The sequence below is a fragment of the Eptatretus burgeri genome, chromosome 4 (assembly GCF_056783735.1).
Source record: "Eptatretus burgeri isolate ZD-2024b chromosome 4, Ebu_testis_v1, whole genome shotgun sequence".
Classification (NCBI taxonomy): domain Eukaryota; kingdom Metazoa; phylum Chordata; class Myxini; order Myxiniformes; family Myxinidae; genus Eptatretus; species Eptatretus burgeri.
This window is the reverse complement of record NC_140964.1, coordinates 107,183,201-107,202,619: the sequence shown is the minus strand read 5'-3', so window position 1 is coordinate 107,202,619 and position 19,419 is coordinate 107,183,201. Positions and strand designations below refer to the sequence as shown.

General features: G+C 43.6%; 2 protein-coding genes and 1 pseudogene across 6 annotated transcripts in view; 1 reads left to right on the top strand and 2 right to left on the bottom strand.

The window, feature by feature from the left end:
- Nucleotides 1–19,419, bottom strand: part of CCDC47 (coiled-coil domain containing 47) — a 100,497-nt gene that overhangs the window by 23,453 nt on the left and 57,625 nt on the right. For all 5 annotated transcript variants that reach the window (XM_085879625.1, XM_085879624.1, XM_085879626.1 and 2 more), the window contains one exon: nucleotides 15,963–16,072. In XM_085879625.1, the coding sequence (XP_085735751.1) occupies nucleotides 15,963–16,072 (110 nt within the window). The remainder of the gene's footprint in view (nucleotides 1–15,962; nucleotides 16,073–19,419) is intronic.
- LOC147028852 (uncharacterized) lies at nucleotides 4,837–11,226 on the bottom strand (annotated as a pseudogene).
- LOC147028851 (uncharacterized) lies at nucleotides 16,459–18,112 on the top strand. The gene is made up of 2 exons (XM_085880272.1): nucleotides 16,459–16,613; nucleotides 16,738–18,112. The coding sequence occupies exon 2, from the start codon at nucleotides 16,841–16,843 to the stop codon at nucleotides 18,110–18,112; it is 1,272 nt and encodes a 423-aa protein (XP_085736398.1). The 5' UTR covers nucleotides 16,459–16,613; nucleotides 16,738–16,840.

Genomic DNA, 19,419 nt, shown 5'->3' with positions numbered 1-19,419 from the left:
GGAAGAGGAAGAAGAGGAAGAAGAAGAAGAAGAGGAAGAGGAAGAAGAGGAAGAGGAAGAGGAAGAAGAAGAGGAGGAAAAAGAAGAAGAAGAGGAAGAAGAAGAGGAAGAAGAAGAGGAAGAAGAAGAAGAAGAAGAAGAGGAAGAGGAGGAAGAAGAAGAAGAAGAAGAAGAAGAAGAAGAAGAAGAAGAAGGAGGAGGAGGAGGAGAAGGAGAAGGAGAAGAAGGAGAAGAAGGAGAAGGAGAAGGAGGAGAAGGCTAAGGAGAAGATAGAATACAAAGCAGATGGTGATGGGTTTTGCATTTTCAGATGCTTTCTAATTTTTATTGTGCACATCATTCTCAAAATCATTGAGGTTTTTGATTTTTACATGTACCAGTACCTTGATTTCCTTCAAATGCATTATTATTCTTGATGTGATATAGAATGAGGTGAAGTACATGTTCCCAATAATGAAGACAAAATGATAAAAGATCGAAACAAACATTGATAACATTTTTCAACCAGTGCAATAGCATGTGGAATGTTATCTTGCGATAAGTATCATTTTAATTTGTACATGACAAAATCCATGCAACACAAAAGTGATCTAACCAAAGCTTTGTTATGTTTTGTGATGTCATATTGAGATCTTTTTTTAAATGCCATAATTTCCCATGTACCACAACATGCAAATCTCCATCAACCAGCACCAATGCAATGCTCTTCTGAAATGCAAATCCACATAAACGTGTGCAAATCATTTGGAACAGAAACTCAGGTAGATAAATATTGCAAATGAGATGCTGCATAATATTCCAAGATCACACATTCATATGATTACAGTATCAACATGTTGCTTACCTGAAACTGATGGTTGGTCATTTCAAAATAAGCAGCCCACATAGTAACACTTAACCACAAGCATTTTGAGGTGCTGAAAAAAGCTGTAGAAGGCCTTTAAAATGTTATGTCCTTTTTCTGTCACAGATTTTCACATGCTTTCAATGTTATTTTACAGATGGCCTTTCATCATTTATTTGCCAAGAAATAATGACAAGTCAAAGTGACAAAGGTATAGATGAAGACCGATCAAAGTAATAAAGCTGATGTTTGGGGAGGGAGGGGGGGGAGGCAGAGGAAGGAACAGATAAATTGAAATACCTGTTTGTAAAATAAATCAGTCCTTCTGAGACGACATTAACAAGTCATAACAATTGATCATCAATCTTGTAAGATGCACAGATTTATATCTTGAGCATGTGCTGTCTGTACGTGGTGAAATTATCACCTTTCGCACTGTCACACCTTTCTCACTGCACAGACTTAAGTTTATAGGACATAAAATAAAAAAAAATTACCCCCGTGTGGGGGTGATGGTCATCTCTATAATACCACAAGTTCTCAATGTTCAGTTCAGGTAACCGCAAAACAGTCCAAACTAACCGTTTAGATTGAAATAGTTCACAGAGATACACGAGGATAATACTACTACTGACATAATTAATAAATACGTATTGTTCATTTAGTACCTGGATTAACACACCAGAATCACCAGTAAGTGCAATACGTGGTTTTCCGGTCCGTCCACTCTCTGGGGACATTTCACTTCCGGTTGAAGAAAAAAAAACGACAAAATAGGCTTAGCTCTCGGAGATTATGATAATCCTGTAGATTATTCTTCACTGATTATAATGCAACTTTCAGAATGAAAATTGGTCAAGTATTTATAGAGATATTGAGGTTTGAAAAATCGTTAGAACTAGCAAATTCATTAATTATTAATTCCACAGAAGTTTCGTGACACTGCACAAAGTAACATGTCAGGTATGAAAAAACATTTTGTATGCCAGATTCATTAATTATTAATTCATTAATTATGGAATGTACTCATTGATATATTAATCAGAAAGCCCGAAGTATGTAGCATAATTTATCACTTATCCCCTCATCCGGGATCCGTGGCCTCGCCCCACAGCCTGCAGCCCTATGTCCGCCGGTGATTATGTTAGATATTGGCACGATTGAGAGGAGCCTGTGAATCATCCCTGCTGATGCAATGAATTGATGCAATCGTTCGGCCAGAATATTCGTTGTCAAGATGTTGCGTGATTAAATCACCAATACAGTCACTCAAATTTATACCGCCGACATACTTCTTAACAATCACCTTCGCCCCAGAAACAACAGTCAATCTGAACCACTGCTCAGACGCCATGACCAGACTACTGCACAGTTATACTGCACAGTTTGGTTAAAGATGACTCGGCATTTTGGCGCGCGCACGAAATTATATTTTGAAAATAAATGCCGACGTTTACATTTCGGGTTTTGAAACTTTTGCACCTTCGGCGGAAAATGTATAAATAGAAAATGCTAAAAATGTGTTTTATATTTCTATTTCATTTCTCCTTCCTTCCTTCTTTGCGAATTACATCGGCGTTTTTGGCCATCTTCCAGATCACGTGACGATCAAACGGAAAGGAAATTCAAAAATCTGTCTGGTTTGATACAAGATAATATTTTTTACTATCATAATCAATAAACAGTTGCCGAATATCTTGTAAAATGGCAGACTAGATAGGTTGTGAAAATGGCGATTTTTATAACTTACGTGACCTCGTCCCTGACCTTGAACCCGGACAAAAGTTATATCGTTGTGCAACACTCATCGACCTCTACCCACATACCAAGTTTCATCAAGATCGGAAAGAAAAATTGGCGATGGACGTACGGACATTTGGTCCGGCTTTATGAGGTCATCTCGGTAGCGATGACTTAAAAAGCAAAAGCAATGACAATTTAATTGATAACCATTTACTAAACAGACAATTTACTGTAAATCCATCATGTATTGTCAGACGCCGCAATTCACGGATTCACATTTCATGGACCCCTGTATTCGCTTCGTGTATTCACAATTATTATTATTATTTTTTTTACACTTCAGGACTGGTCTTCCACATCCACCTAGGAAATTGGATCTCAGCCAACATCACAAAATTACATTTAAAAAAACAAAGAGTTACAGCCGAATTAGCTTGCTGTACTTCCAATCATCAGCAAGGTCATGGAATCCTTCATTGCAGTTGACATAAAATCATTCCTTTTCTCCAACAGCCTCATCTCAGATCACCAATTCGGATTCAGACAGACAGAGTCACTCTCCCTTGGGCATGCTGCTTCTGCTCTCCCAACAATGATGGAGGCCCTCAATATCAGACATGAGATCAGGGCCATCTCTCTGGACATATCGCAAACTTTTAATGCAGTTTGGCATCCTGCCTTGCTCTCCAAACTGTCTGCTGATGAAATCCAAGGCCAACTCCACTCTTGAATTCCCAACTTCCTCCCCCTCTCATAATCAATGTGTGGCTCTCAACGGAGCCTTTTCATCTCCTCTCCCTGTCAAGGCTGGTGTACCCCAAAGCAGTGTTCTAATTCCTATATTATTACTAATCTTCATCAATTATTTCACAAACTCTGGAAAATCCTCTTAATTTCTTTGCTGATGTCTCCACTCTCTGCTGCGACATCTCTCATCCTTCTGACAGACAGGCAGCAGCCTCTTTCGTCTCCTCAGACCTTGACAAGATCACAAACTGGTTAAACACAATTTTACTTATGTATCCATGTTGTCCACCCTTTGCGTTCTCCCTTAAACCTCATCATTACCTGCAACCCTTGTTTGTCCATCTCCATCTACTTTCTCCCTTTGTCCTGCTGTTGTTTTCCCTTTTAGTTATGTCCTGATTTGTTATGTGAAATCGCTCTTCCACGAACCTCAGCCATGTTTAAAAAAAACAAACAAACAAACAAACATATATATATATATATATATATATATATATATATATATATATATATATATATATATATATATATATATATTTGTTGTTGTTGTTGTTGCAGTCTCGAGGCTCGAGCCGACGAGGTGGAAATCCCAAGTTTCTCTCAAACTCAGCCAGACCTGAAACCACTGGGAGCGAATAACTTCATCCCACAGTGTGTTGCAACGCAACTATGACGTCGACGATGCAACTACGAATGCCAATCGAGCAACCACAAGTCCCAGGGTCCATCCGTCCAACAGGGGGTCCTGTGCCACCCCCCTCCCCCCGACCGGGGAACGCACCCTCGGCAAATGTGATACTTACCTTATCTGGTGATGTTGAATGCGTCCGAACTGTACCGCTAGCACACACCGGAACCTGCAAACCGAGCCGTTGGGAATCCCAACCTCCCAAGCTAAGTACGTACAGTGAGACCAATGGTGGAAAAGACTGACACGGACAGATCGGAAATAGATTCAAGAAGAACAGGCTTATTTACACAAGTGGGGAGCAGGAATAATGGGTGTGTTTGTGGAGGGTGGGGGGGGAGGTAAGGATTTTAATGGCACAGGGAGAGTTGAGGGTTAAACAATTTATACAGCAATGAAATCAGAGAAAGAGAAAAGAGACACAGAGCAAACTTTTAAAGCACCTTACCTACAACAAACACAGTACATGGGCCCAGCATTCACAACCAAGGGGAAAGGGTGGAGAGAGGGAGTGAGGAATTGCATCCTCAGCCGATCGGATGGGGCAGAGGTGCCCTCGCTATTAAACGCTGAGGGTGAGAAGTGAGAAGAAAGACTGAGGTGTCTCGGGTGTGTGGAGAAGAGTGACGTGTGTGTGTGTGTGTGTGTGTGTGTGTGTGTGTGTGTGTGTGTGTGTGTGTGTGTGTGTGTGTGTGTGTATGGAGAAGAGTGACGTGTGTGTGTGTGTGTGGAGAAGATTGACGTGTGTATGTGTGTGTGTGTGTGTGTGTGTGTGTGTGTGTGTGTGTGTGTGTGTGTGTGGAGAAGATTGACGTGTGTATGTGTATGTGTGTGTGTGTGTGTGTGTGTGTGTGTGTGTGTGTGTGTGTGTGTGTGTGTGTGTGTGTGTGTGTGTGTGTGTTGCAAGTGCATTTGAAAAGAGAAACTGGAAAAGGTGCAGCAGAGAAAAGATTTGTGAGGGGATAGCCTAAGTGTGAGATCCTACTCGATGTGTCTGGAGTGCAGCTTGGTTTCGGTCCTATTCATCGGCTTGGAACCGTCCGCACCCTTGGCTCCTCGTTTGTGATGACAGTTCGTGAGGTAAAAACCGAAGGGGCGAATGTGCCAAGAACCAGTAGCGCAACCTCTGCAGAGCGAGCGACGTAGTGGTCAAACGAGAGGATAGAGCGAGCGTGTCCGACACCGAAGAAAGAAAGGATGTCCAGCGCTCGTCAAAAAATAACAGAACAATAGTCAGGTCAAATTAGTATCTTCACCCACCATTAATTGCAAAAGAATCATTTCCACTGCAGTGCATTTCAGTTAGACCCCTAATCACCATACTAAAAGTCCTAAAAAAAATCCAAGCATGGGAAAGTAGTGTAATTTGCATAATATGAAAATTAGCTTCTGCCATAAGAGAAAATTCATATTTTCACTATAACTTTGCATCTAAGTACCCAATTGAAGCAAATCAAGTGTCCAAACCCATGTTTTCAAGGTCATTGAACATGATAGGCACATTTGCAAATTAATATTTTGAATATAATTTGCATATTATGCAAATTAGTTTCAGGAATTCGAGAAATTTCCAATTTTCACGATAATTTTCCATATAAGGAACAAGTATCCAAACCCATATTATAAATATAACTTGCATAAAATATGCATATTAGCTTTTAGCAATTAGAGAAAATAAAAAATGTCAGATAACTTTGCATCCATGTGCCTGATACCAACAATAAAGTCATACAAAGGAAGTATGAAAAATTAACTAAATAGTGTAGCAGCATAGCAAACCTGTTGTGCATTTTGTGATACAAGCACCAAATTTGGCACAAATGTACATTAATATGTTGCGAACATTTTCAGATATTGGGCCACTTGAAATTCTCTCTTTTTGTACGCCATATTGGATTGCAAAATGGCCCCCACTTGAAATCTACATTTGCGATTATCTCTGGACGTAATGCAGCTATTGACTTGATTCTGGTATCTAAATGTATGTTTTTGGGGGCAAGGAATCCAATGGTACCATTTTCAACTTAATATTATCTATCACAGTCTGTTATTTAATTTTATTTGGAAATTATCTCGGCAAATATTGGATTCAACACAATACTTTGAAAAGAATGTCTTAGTTCTGTAAATGTCTTAGGTATAATACTGACATGCTACATGGTCTAGTATTTGAGGCTCGGTGTACTGGTACCTAAGGCTCGGTATATACCGGTATTGAAGATACGTATACATAAAGTGTCATGTTAACAAGTTCAGCATTGCCACAAGTACATGTATGTTGTTGACTCATCGTCAGGTGCAGTCCCCTTCACACACACAGAGGGCTGTGCACTGAAGGGCAGCCTATTTGCACTTGCAGCTCCTCACACACCCTTTCTTGCACTTGCAAGAAACTAGCTCAATGCAGGTGTGAGCTGCCTCAGTTAGCCTGGTCCAGTAAGGTGTGTACTGTCCTTCTCCAGTCCTTGACCAACCCCAGTTGGTTGGTGGAGGGAGCTCTGGTGCTGGCAGCAGTATCTGACCCCACACATGTCCACCTTGATACACTGCCCTCTTGACATGTTCCTCCAGAGCTGCCTTCGTTGGAGGGATGAACTGCACATTGTTCTTCTTTGCGAAGAGTTTCCTCCTGGCCTTGTCAATGTCTGTGCATTTGCTGGTTCGATCATACAACAGGATCACGAACCTCTCGATGATGCGCATTGCATTGTCTGGTATGTCACGAGGTGCAGAGGACAGCAGCAGCAGCGCCTCAGTGAGTTCTGGCAGTACCGTCGAGACTGCCCACGCAGTCTTCTTGCCATGTCTATGAAAACTAGACACAGTGTCGCATCCAGTTAGAGCGTGGAACATTGGCAGTGCACGAGCCTTCTCTCGTCCCAATCCAGCTGCTATTTCGTGTGCTGCGAGGTGTCGGAAACTCTGGCCTGTTCCGAATGCCAGCCACAGTTTGTCCTCTGGTTGCAACTCCTGTGCCAGGGACACTGCCAGCACCACAACATCGGTGTCTACAGTCCGGATGAGTATTGCATGGTGTCCATGCTGGACTGCGTGAGATGCATGCAGCAACATCCGACTGTCAGCTTCTTCATGGTTACATGGGGCGAGTGAGGTCAGATCTGGCAGTAGTGGCTTGCTGAGCACTACCTCTCCATCAGTAATGACGAGTTGCTTGTCTTCCTGGTCAAACCATTCCATGAGAGCTGCTGAGAGGAACCTGAACAGCCCGGTCTTGTTGCTGTCCACTCGTAGGAAGTTCTGCCAGCTTCTTGGTATGGCTGCGGCAGCCACCACACGTCTCCGCACACTTTGTCCCCGCTTTGCACGTGTACTACCTTTCAGTGAATCAGCAAGGTAAGTATCCCAGACCAGATCCAAGCGTGACACTGTTTGCAGCTTCGTGGACATATATGGGATGAAGATCTGTTGTGCATACTCTTCAAAGGTCTTTGATGCAGCCGACTTCAGCATCTGGACGATGGCTGCTCCATCAAGCACAATACAGGTCATGAAAGGAGTCTCTGTCTTTGCGTCGGAGACTTCTTCCAAGCATGTGATCTTCTTCCAAGCATGTGACCAAGAGATCACTCTTGGTACCAGTGCAGAAGCTTCCACCATCAGACAATGCAGGAGGACATGCCTGATTCTCGTGACAAAATAACTCCTCAAAGTTTCCATCCCTCGTCTGGCAGCCAATGCACAGGCGTGCGAAGAGTTCACGGTCATTCTTGATGGAGGCGAGCTGTTGCTGACCAATGCTCTGGCTTCTTGGAGTGGAAGTGCTGAACACCTTCAGCTTGTTACGACGAATGGGTGCGTCCACTGCCTTTGTTCTGTCCAACAGACACTCTCTGGTGAAAGCCTCGAACTGCTCTTGGCCAATCCTCTTGGCATTCATCACGGTCTCCACAGCAGCAGGATCTGCGATCTCCTTTGTGTCCAGTTTGACTACATCCTGACTCTCCTCCTCGAATGGGTTGCCCATCTCCTCAATGACATCGACGAGAGAGCGAACATCTTTCACAAATGAGGCCTGTAAACTTGGCGTCTGAACATGATGACGTGTGTCTGCTGTTTGCCGTCTCCAGTGTTGGTTCCCATCCTGGAATTCTTCGATCACCCTGGCAACTTCTGGTCCCGCAACCATCCAGTGACGTAGAGCACTAGGGTTGTCATTGAGCCCAACTGCTCCACCATCTCCTTTGATGCAGGCATTATTCTGCTCATGTGCCTGGTCAATCGGGATTGAAGAGAACACCCTCTGTGTTTTCTGAACGGTGAAGTGGCTTTCCCTGAATTTCCTGGCTACATCTGGGTGTTTGATGGTGAGTTTGGCCATGTCCTTCAGGTGCACTGGTATCCACCTAGCATAGTGGGTGTGATTCAGTGCATGGAACCAGGGGACCAGCTCTGTCAGAGCATCGAGGTACATCATTAACGATCCCTGCCTGAGAGAACACACATACACTGGAACCAACAGTTCTAGTTCCAGCACTGTTGCCCAGTAATGAAACTGGCGGATGTCTTCTCTCTGGCAACACCAGTCTTCAAACTCCGGAAGGTCCTCTGCATCCCTGGTTTCTCCCAGACAGTAGTGGTTGGAGGCACGGTGTTGCAGGATGTACAGTGCTGCTGCAGTCACTTGATATGCTCTTCTTGTGTGCAAGACATGGGATGCTCGCAGGAATGAGTCTGCTGTCCCTGCTGTCGCAATCTCGGCTTGCCAAGTGCTTGCACCCAACCACTCCCTTTCAGCCAGTCCCCCAGTGTCCTCAGTGCCGCCATCTCTATGTGGAGGCCATCAAACATCACCACTATCTGGTCTTCACCATAGCTCTCTGGCCACTTCCACTGTATCTGCTTGGCCAAAGCAAACAGTGGCTGATCAACGGTGACCACTGGTGTCTGTCCAGGATTCAGGTGTTCCACAGCATTCTTCACGACGTCCAGAGTGCCGGATCATGGCCACTGTGTGGGATCATGTGTGAGTGCCGGATCATGGCCACTACCATTGGATTCCTTGTCCCCAAAAACATACATTTAGATACCAGAATCAAGTCAATAGCTGCATTACGTCCAGAGATAATAGCAAATGTAGATTTCAAGTGGCGGCCATTTTGAAATCCAATATGGCGGACATAAAGAGAGAATTTCAAGTGGCCCAATATCTGAAAATGTTCGCAACATATTAATGTATATTTGTGCCAAATTTGGTGGTTGTATCACAAAATGCACAATTCTTTTGAATATTTGGGCTAAGCCGCCCCACTAAAAGCAGCAACAAGCAATACCTGAAATACTTAAAGTGGTGACACCCAATCAAGATGATAAGATACATTTAACACAGGTTTTCACTGCTAATCGTTAATGTGGTTAGTGTTCTTAATGAATTTCCAGGTAACATATCAATCAGTATCATTGCTGTCATCCATCTCCACCCGAGATGAATTAGCGCAACTTACACCTTTACACACCCCACACATCCATGTACAGTCAATGGGAATACGCTTGCAGGTGCATCTGCTGGTGCTACACCCGGTCTTGCAGTTGCACCTGAATATCTTGGTCAACTTCTCTGGTGCAGCGGGGAGATGTGTCTGCATCATACCTGACCATGCTGGCCTCTTAGGACGAAGTACAAATGCCACTTCCCACAGAAGATCAATGTGATACGTTGGATCGTGCACTTCCATTGCCTGCAGTTCTTTGTATGCCAATGGATTACGTCCTGTGAATGCTGAGATTTTAAAGTTTTGATGTTCATCCTTTCCACTTTTATGATGTCATCCGTTGTCACTGATACTCCAGGTATAGGTTTACTAAGCAGCTTTCCTGGTGTGAAAGTGGAAATAATCCTCATTCCATGGAATGTTCCAAAGCCATCAAGAGTTCTTATATTGTAATCAACATTGTCACCAACATGCTGAATGAACTCTCCAGATCCAGGCTCAGGCAACTCTGCCCCTTGTGTAAGAGCGGCACTTTTCTCGAACTTCCGCACTTCAGAATAGGAACAACTGAAGCCGTGTTGATGAAGAGTATCTACGATGAACCGTGATGAAAACTGATGATGCATTTCAGTTGCGAGTAAAAATTGCAATGGGGCTAGAATGACTCTTGGCCTTGTTGCTTGCATTATAGCTTGTCCAATTGATGCTATCTTCAGATCAATGTTTTTGCCAATGAACAAACCTTGCAACAACATCAGTAGTGACTGTGGAATGAATTGCACAGCTGCTTCTGTTGATGACATCTGTTCTCTGGTTGGATATACATCATTAGAAGAGTCAACTGCCTTTATGGCACTCTTGATAAGCTTGGCAACTGTGTTTATCATTCGTATTTTCTCAATATTGGGGTCCTCTTTCTTCTGTTCCTTGTAAAAGTCATGGAGAATATTTGCTGCTGTTCATCTTTAAAGTTACATTTGGCTTCCCATTTAGCTCGGTTATGATGATATTGTCACCAAAATGTTCCATGAGTTTACTCTTCATATGTGTAAAGCCATAAGCTGCAACCTCTGAACCCAAAAGACCTGTCTCCATTTTCTCAGTCAAGTTTGTTATTGTAATCTGCTCATCATCATTTTCCTCCAGGTACTTTGCAACCAACAGGAATGCTTCATATCTTTCTGCTTCTTTGGGTCTGCCAAGCCTTTGTTTCTTTGCAACACTACCTAGTCCAGAGGAATGTTGCTGTGGAACCTGCTTCCCAGTCCTGAAGTTGACATTACAGCTTTGATGGTAAACTGCATTGGCTGCGATTAGGTCATGAGCATATGCAATTCTGCCTGAAACCAACGTAGACCATTCAACTTTCCTTTGTGCACATGAATGTAAGACAATATTTTGGAATGATGTGGTTCTTAAAGGATAGACATCCATGCCATCACGCTTTTTCTCATTGTAAGTAGCTGGTTCACCGCAAAACAAACAGTGCTTGTCCAAACTGAACGTTGGCGTTTCTGAACGAAGGATACACGGTGAGGGCTGATCTTGTTCAGTTACTTTTTCCTGTGCCTTTGCAATCGTCTGTGGATGAAAACCCGTCGGCATTCTGTGTGTACTCGCTAACCTTTATGAGTTCTTATACTACTTCATTGCTGCTCACTGACCCTGTTGATACTCTCGCTCCCCTTTTCTCGTAGAATTGCAGTATCCTGACCATCTTCTAAACTCTTCTCGCAGAAAACACACTCAGCCATAGCTATCTGTAATTCATGAAATAACAGAGCAGAAACAATACAAGTTAGGGTTAGGGTTACGGTTCAATCAGATACAGTACTTAGATGCAAAGTTATAGTGAAAATATGAATTTTCTCTTATGACAGAAACAAATTTTCATAATATGCAAATTATATTCAAAAAATATTAATTTGCAAATGTACCTATCATGTTCACTGACCTTCAAAACATGGGTTTGGACACTTTATTTGCTTCAATTGGGTACTTCAATGCAAAGTTATAGTGAAAATATGAATTTTCTCTTTTGGCGGAAGCTAATTTTCATATTATGCAAATTACACTACTTTCCCATGCTAGGATTTTTAAGGACTTTTAGTATGGTGATTAGGGGGTCTTACTGAAATGCACTGCAGTGGAAACAATTATTTTGAAATTAGTGGTGGATTACCCCCTCAAATTTGCTACATTGACTGGACTACAAATGATGTCATGCCTCAGGGAACAGAGTGCCTGGTGCCCGTTAATAGAGAGCAAACAAACGACGTCAAAAGAGAGAGAGCAAACGCTCCGGGGTTCGCTCTTTTATAAGGCCGCCTGGAAGCTTCGAGAACGTTTGCATCATTGGGCGGGGCCTGCTCGCGGATTGGCATTCTGCCTCCCTTGCCCCACCCATTCGAGTTTCTTCAGCGAGTCCTCTCAGTCGGGGCTTCTGGCTGTCGTAAGAGTCGGACCTCGCTTGCCACCGCTAAAGGCGAGCAAGCGAGCATTCGGCAGATTTGAGGCGCACAGTTCCAAATGGCGTGCAAGAACAATTATGGGGGAAACAAACGGAGCCGATGCCTCTCAGGTAAATGCTGACCAAACATCTCCGGGTGTGTGATAGCCATCAAGAAGGCCGACAATGGGGTTCAGGGATGAGGGATGAGGGATGAAGGATGCAGGATCTCCTTTAGAGAGGGGGAGTTTGAGGTTATGTCACTGTACTTAATATCTTGATTGCCTTACGTGCGTGTAGGAAGAGATCGTGTTAAGCTGCAGTCTGTATTAAATAAAAGTGCATGTATGTGTGTGAGAGAGGGAGAGGGAGGAAGGGAGAGAGGAAATCAACAACAAAGAGAACGTAAGGAAGGGATCGGGACACACCTGCATCAAATGGCTGCCAACGCCTAGCCAACAACCTTACATGTCCAAAAGAAAAATAGGGGGTGAATCCTAATCTACCCGTTCCAACACAGCTTGGATCCCACTGACCCATCTAAAGGTAAAGGACTATTCTAAACATTTATTACAGAAATAACTACGCTGAAGGACCTCAGTGTAGTGAGTGCACATTTGCAATAGCGGTTTTCTTTCAAAACCGCAACTATATATACTGTATAGACATATATATTTATATATTTTAATACCCCGACATTCGCAGGATTTTTCAGGAACGTATGCCCCGTGAATAGTGGGGTGCGACAGCACTTACTATCTTCATTCAAAAAGTTTTCATCCATTACACAAAATTGCTGTGGGATGCTCTTAAGATCAATCAATATGCCTTCATTCATAACAATAGTATTAATAATAATAATAATAAAAAATGCTTTATTCAATTTCACGTATTGCAACACCATGTTGAATTTCACATGAATTACATCGATTCATAATAACAAAATAAAATAAAAAAAAAATTTTCAACATACCATTAAAAAAAATTGCAGTGGAATACAATTAGGATTAAATGATGTATGTATTTATATTGGAGTTAAATAATTAAAAACACAACAGTAAGTTTTCCTTTAAAAATACAGAGGAGATCAAGAGTGTTGAATAAATCTATATACATATTTTCAAGTGTGTGTCTGTGTGTGTCTGTGTGTGTGTGTGTGTGTGTGTGTGTGTGTGTGTGTGTGTGTGTGTGTGTGTGTGTGTGTGTGTGTGTGTGTGTGTGTGTGTGTGTGTGTGTGTGTGTGTGTGTGTGTGTGTGTGTGTGTGTGTGTGCACGCGCGCGCTATTCTTTCACAGCCAGACCGTAGCACCTTGAGGCTCCAAATTTTGGGTGTAGGTACTTCAGCATCTGGGTAAAGTTTTACGCTACCGCACATTGGCCTTGATGTCCATTTTGATGCCACCAAAGGCCACTATACAGTGTATATCAGGATGTGGTGTCAGGCAGAGGTAACTACCATGAGGCCAATAACTCCATAGCTTTTCAATATCTACCACATCCCAAAACCACTGCCAGGGAAAGAATGTCCACCTGGCATTCACCAATTCCCCCTGGGTAGCCCCTGCTAATAGTATATAAAGTTGAATGAAACAAAGTGATGAAATGGTAAAAGAAGAATAATGGGGAAGAAAAAAGGCAAAAAGATTGACACAAGAGCGAAGTCGATGGCACGCCATCAGAAATCCCCACACTTCTCACGAAAAGCAAGGTTGGGGGATGGCAAAAAGTTCCACCAGGAATGAGCAAATATCAAATTTTGAGTTTAATTCATTTTTTCTTCTGTTATGACCCCTGTGACAAGTCCCCACCCCATGTCTCCTGATCTTCCTCTGCTCCAATTGCTTCATCTGATCATATGCTTGTAAAAGTCAACATCTCTCTGGCTATTCTCATGGAGCTACCTCAATGCTGGCAAGTGTGGCATTTCACTCAGGCTGATGGACTGCAAGTAGCCCTCTCTCTTCAGGACTGGTATCCCATATCTACTCCCCCTGATGTTAACTCAGCCTGGGAATGCTTCAGAATCCTGCTCTCATGCACAGATTCATCCCATCTAGTCTTCAATGATCCTACCCTTCTTCCCATCCATGGTACACTCAATCATGTGGTGAAGCAGTTGCTTAAAACAACTTGCCTCCTCTTCCTGTAAGGTAAATCCGACCGAAGACGATCTCAGTGCTTTCCAAAAACTCTGCAACAAGTGCTTGTCCACTCTCAGGAGAGCCAGAAAACAACATCGGTCCAACCTCAAGAATGAACTTTCAGACTTGTCTCCCTCCTGTAAAACATGGGGGCATCTTGTTAAGTCTGTCTCTGGAGTATGCCCCCCTTCTATCCGTTCCCTCTCTTCAAATGTCACGAGTCAACTCTGCTCATGAGAAGGCCGAATACCTCAATTCTGTGTTTGCTTCCAAATTGTGTGTCCCCAACCCCTCACTATCTGTAACCATCCTTCCCTGTCCTAACCAACTGCCCCTGGACCCTGTGTCTTTTACACCTGAGAAGGTGGAGAAGGTTCTTTCAACCCTCAACTCTGACTCTTATACTGGACCAGACAGCATCAGCTCACGTGTCCTACAAACCTGCTCTGCTGGTCTTACACATCCTCTCTCAGGCCTTTTCACCCTGTCATTTGCGCTAGGTCATTTTCCATCTCCTCCAAAATCCATCAATATCATCACGACACCACATAAAATGTGCAAAAACCAATCCCCTCAACTACAGACCTGTCAGTTTACTTCCAATCATTAGCAAGAGCAAGATAATGGAATCCATCATTGCAGTTGATATGAAAACCTTCCTTTTTTTTTTTTTTTTTTTTTTTTTTTTTTACAACAACCTCATCTCAGATCACCAATTTGATTTGAAACTAGGTCGCTCCACCTTGGACATGCTGCTGCGGTCCCGATCCATTCAGTGTGCTAGCTCTTCCACTGCCTTGACTTTGTATGTATACAAAAACAAACAAACAAAAATACATTAATAATAAAAACAAATCGCTTTTTAAAAATTCCATCATTGCTTTTTCCACAGACACTTGACCTGATTTGCAAATGAAAGCAACTGAACATATTTAGAAATGATTACATCACTCCGAGCGATTAGTCCGATGATGTCATTAGAGGGATTCCGACTGCTGCCTGGTCTTATTGATGGGATACTTGTATGCCTTTCTTTTTCAAATATAGTTCGTTGTAACTGAAAAAAAAACCAAACAAATAGCATCCCAGATTAAGGTATGAAATTGAGGGAGCAGGAGGGGTCTTCATCGAGCAATATGTAATATTTTAGGGGGTGAAGTTTTACAGGGAGATAGGTGAGGGGGTGGTGTCAGATTTGGGCAAAACAATGTGTTACGTAATTAGTTGAATCGCCTATGATGGGTTTCTGTGAAGTCAGTGATCCCATGATAGGGGAACAGAAAGCGTTACATATTGCGCTGTTTTGATGTGGGAATGCTCGTTTGCTTTTATGAGCGAGAGGAGGGTGAGTAAAGATAGAACAACTTTAGAAGGGGGAGGGTAGAGGTTGAGGACTTTCGGTGGCTTATTCACAGTAAACAAGGACAAATGTGTCCAAGAGCCACATCCTAAAGGTTTTGTCCTCACCAGAAGAAGAAGAAGAAGAACAAGAAGAAGAACAAGAAGAACAAGGCGGAGCTCTCTTTGAGCCAGCGTTCACAACGTGACGCGGCGAAAAATGTGTGTGTGTGTGTGTATGTGTGTGTATGTATATATATATATATGTATATATATATGTATATATATATATATATGTATATATATATATATATATATATATATATATATATATATATATATATATATGTCACTGCAGGAGAGTGGGGGTGGTGGGGGGGGTTACGCAATCATCCAATCACCCTTCTGGTAAGGTGTTAATACATACAAATATCCAGTTACTTTGAGTGGGTACAATTGACAATTCACAGAAACCGTGGCAAAAATATCAACGAAATGAGGAAAAGCATTGTTCTGTGGCTTACATTGCTTAATCAACATCCATGGTCCATCTGCAGCTCACCTCTTTGCTGAGTCGTATCTTCTTCATTTTATCTATCGAATATATTACCATCTTCATGAGAGGCAACATCCCTTCCATGTCCTTGTTTGTAGCTTTACCCATTCCTGGCACTGCAAATAAAAGTTAACACAAACATTAAAATCAACAATAGTGGGGTGGCTTAGCCCAAATATTCAAAAGAATTGTGCATTTTGTGATACAAGCACCAAATTTGGCACTAATGTACATTAATATGTTGCAAACATTTTCAGATATTGGGTCACTTGAAATTCTCTCTTTATGTCCGCCATATTGGATTTCAAAATGGCCGCCACTTGAAATCTACATTTGCTATTATCTCTGGACGTAATGCAGCTATTGACTTGATTCTGGTCTCTAAATGTATGTTTTGGGGGGCACGGAATCCAATGGTACCATTTTCAACTTAATATTATCTATCACAGTCTGTTATATAATTTTATTTGGAAATTATCTTGGCAAATATTGGTGTGGTGAATTAACGTGAATCAAGGGACATGACGCGGGATCACATGTTGTGCGTCTCGCGTATAAGGGGATGTCTCTCTGCGGCACGAGTGATTGTCCCCGGGGCATTGCTATTGACATCGGCTGTCCACTTGATGCTCGTTAACTGAAGGTGCTCATTGACTGGTGAGAATGGAGATTATATCGAACTCCGTGCTTACGCGGATTAGTCTGCAATGGTTAACTGCACATGTATACGTTTCTGCTTATGTACTCCTAGCTGAACCTGTATTTCCTGGTGTGTCCACAGAAGCGGCTCCAATCAAATGGAATAAAGCCTAAACTCTGAAGGTTCATCTCTCGCTCTCATTTCAATTTATTCCATTTGATTTTCTCGGCTCTCTCAACCAAAGATGGACAAGATCTACAAACCAGAGAGGTTCGACGCAGACCCAAACACGACTGACGCAGAAATGAAATGGTCACATTGGTTCTGCTCCTTCTCACACTATCTGACCATCATCGCGGAGGGAGCTGACAAATTTGCCGCTCTCGTGAATCATGTCTCGCCCGGCGTATACAGGCTCTTCTCGGGGTGCGACACTTACGAAGCAGCGATTGACGTACTGCAGGCGCTCTACGTGAAGCCCAAGAACGAGGTATACATACGACATCTTCTCAACACACGCAAGCAAGCAGCCGGGGAGACAATCGATCAGTTCCTGCAAGCTCTGAATCAGCTGGGAAAAGACGGCAGCTTCCGGGCCGTAAGCGCCGAGGAACACCGAAAGGAAGCGACACGGGAGGCATTCATCCAAGGACTCAGATCAGCCCACATACGGCAACGCTTACTAGAGAAAGCGCAACCCACTCTTGACAAGGTAGTCGATCAGGCTCGAGCGATGGATACGGCTCAGCAGCAATCTGAGTCATTTGGGACACCGATGCTGCTCATGAACGCTGCTACGATGGGAACCCAAGGAACCCCACTGGCACAGACTCAGCCAGACATGAGGGATGGAGAAACACCCGAGGAGCCGGATACCCAGACCTCGTCAAACTCCTCAGCAACTGCTCCGGTCGGTAAATGCTTCTTTTGTGGGTACAAAAGGCATCCTCGTCAAAAATGTCCAGCCAGAGATGCCACATGCATGAATTGCGACAAGAAAGGGCATTATGCCAGGGTATGTAAATCTACTCTAAGGAGGAATAAACCCACTTCTGCGGCTCTCTACTCGCAAAATAAATTGACTGCAGCCTCTCCGGGGAATCTATCCAAGGCTATCATCAACGTGCGAATTAACGGGCATATGGCTGAGGCACTGATTGATACCGGTAGCTCTGAAAGTTTCGTCAACAGCTCGCTAGTGAAGGGCAGGAAATGGGTAATCCACCCGACTGACAATACGGTATGCATGGCCGCCACCTCACTACAATCCCGCGTACGAGGGTACTGCAATGTTGAATTGGACGTAAAAGGGTACACGCATCGGGATGTAAAGGTGCTGGTGCTTCGTGATTTGTGCGCAGACGTAATTCTGGGTCATAATGTCCTCAAGCAGCACACGAGCATCGAAATACCCTTTGGAGGAAGCAAGCCTCGTCTAATTTTAAATGCGCTGACCACCGCGGAGGTGACGTCCCCCAGCTGTTCGCTAACTTGTCGCCGGTCTGCAAACCGATAGCGATCAAATCGCGGCGATATACCACTGCTGACATGAATTTCATCACTTCAGAAACCAAGCGATTACTGGAGGAGGGAATTATAGAACCGAGCGATTCGCCATGGCGCGCACAGGTGTTAGTGACCAGCAGTCAGAACCATAAGAGACGGATGGTTGTCGATTATTCCCAAACGGTCAATCGCTTCACCCAACTCGACGCCTACCCCCTGCCGCGCATAGATGAGATGGTCGAACGCGTGGCCAATTATAAGGTATTCAGTACCATCGACTTGCGAAGCGCCTATCATCAAATTCCCATCCGAGAGGAAGACAAACCGTACACTGCATTCCAGGCAGGGCGGCGCCTCTACCAGTTCAGAAGGATACCATTCGGTGTCACGAATGGAGTAGCTTGCTTCCAACGGGTTATGGACGACATCATCTCAGATGAAAACCTCGAAGACACTTTTGTTTACGTGGATAATGTCACAGTGTGCGGTAGGGATCAGAGGGAACATGATAGGAATCTGGACAGATTCTTGAGCATTGCTGGAAAATATAATCTGACTCTCAACTACGAGAAATGCGTATTCTCGGCAAGGTCAATTGACCTTCTCGGCTACACGATAGCCAACGGCACAATTAAGCCTGATCCTGAGCGATTGCGCCCGCTCCGTGAGCTTCCACCACCTCAGGACTTGCAGACAATGCGCCGGGTGATCGGGATGTTCGCTTACTATGCAAGATGGATTTCGCAATACTCCGAGAAAATATATCCCCTAGTGCATTGCAAAAACTTTCCACCAGATGCCGCTGTCGTGAAAGCTTTCCACGATCTCAAGGATGATATCAGTAAGTCCGTGGTTTTATCGATCGACAGCTCGGTGCCCTTCGTGGTGGAAACCGACGCTTCAAATCACGCCATAGCTGCAACACTTAATCAGTCTGGGCGGCCGGTCGCTTTCTTCTCGAGAACTCTCTCTAGAAGCGAGCAGAGACACTCGGCAATAGAGAAGGAGGCGTACGCCATCGTCGAAGCGCTGCGTAAATGGAGACATTATTTACTGGGAAACCACTTCACGCTCGTTACGGACCAACGATCCGTGGCTTTCATGTTTGATGGGAAAAATAACGGGAAAATTAAGAATGAAAAAATTATGAGATGGCGGATAGACCTAGCCTGCTACAGGTACGACATTGTTTACCGGCCCGGGAAGGAAAACCCTGCTGCAGATACCTTCTCCCGGGTCTACAGTTCGGCAACAATCAGTCAGGCTTTGCAAGACCTCCATGTGTCTCTGTGCCACCCAGGGGTAACCAGGATGGCA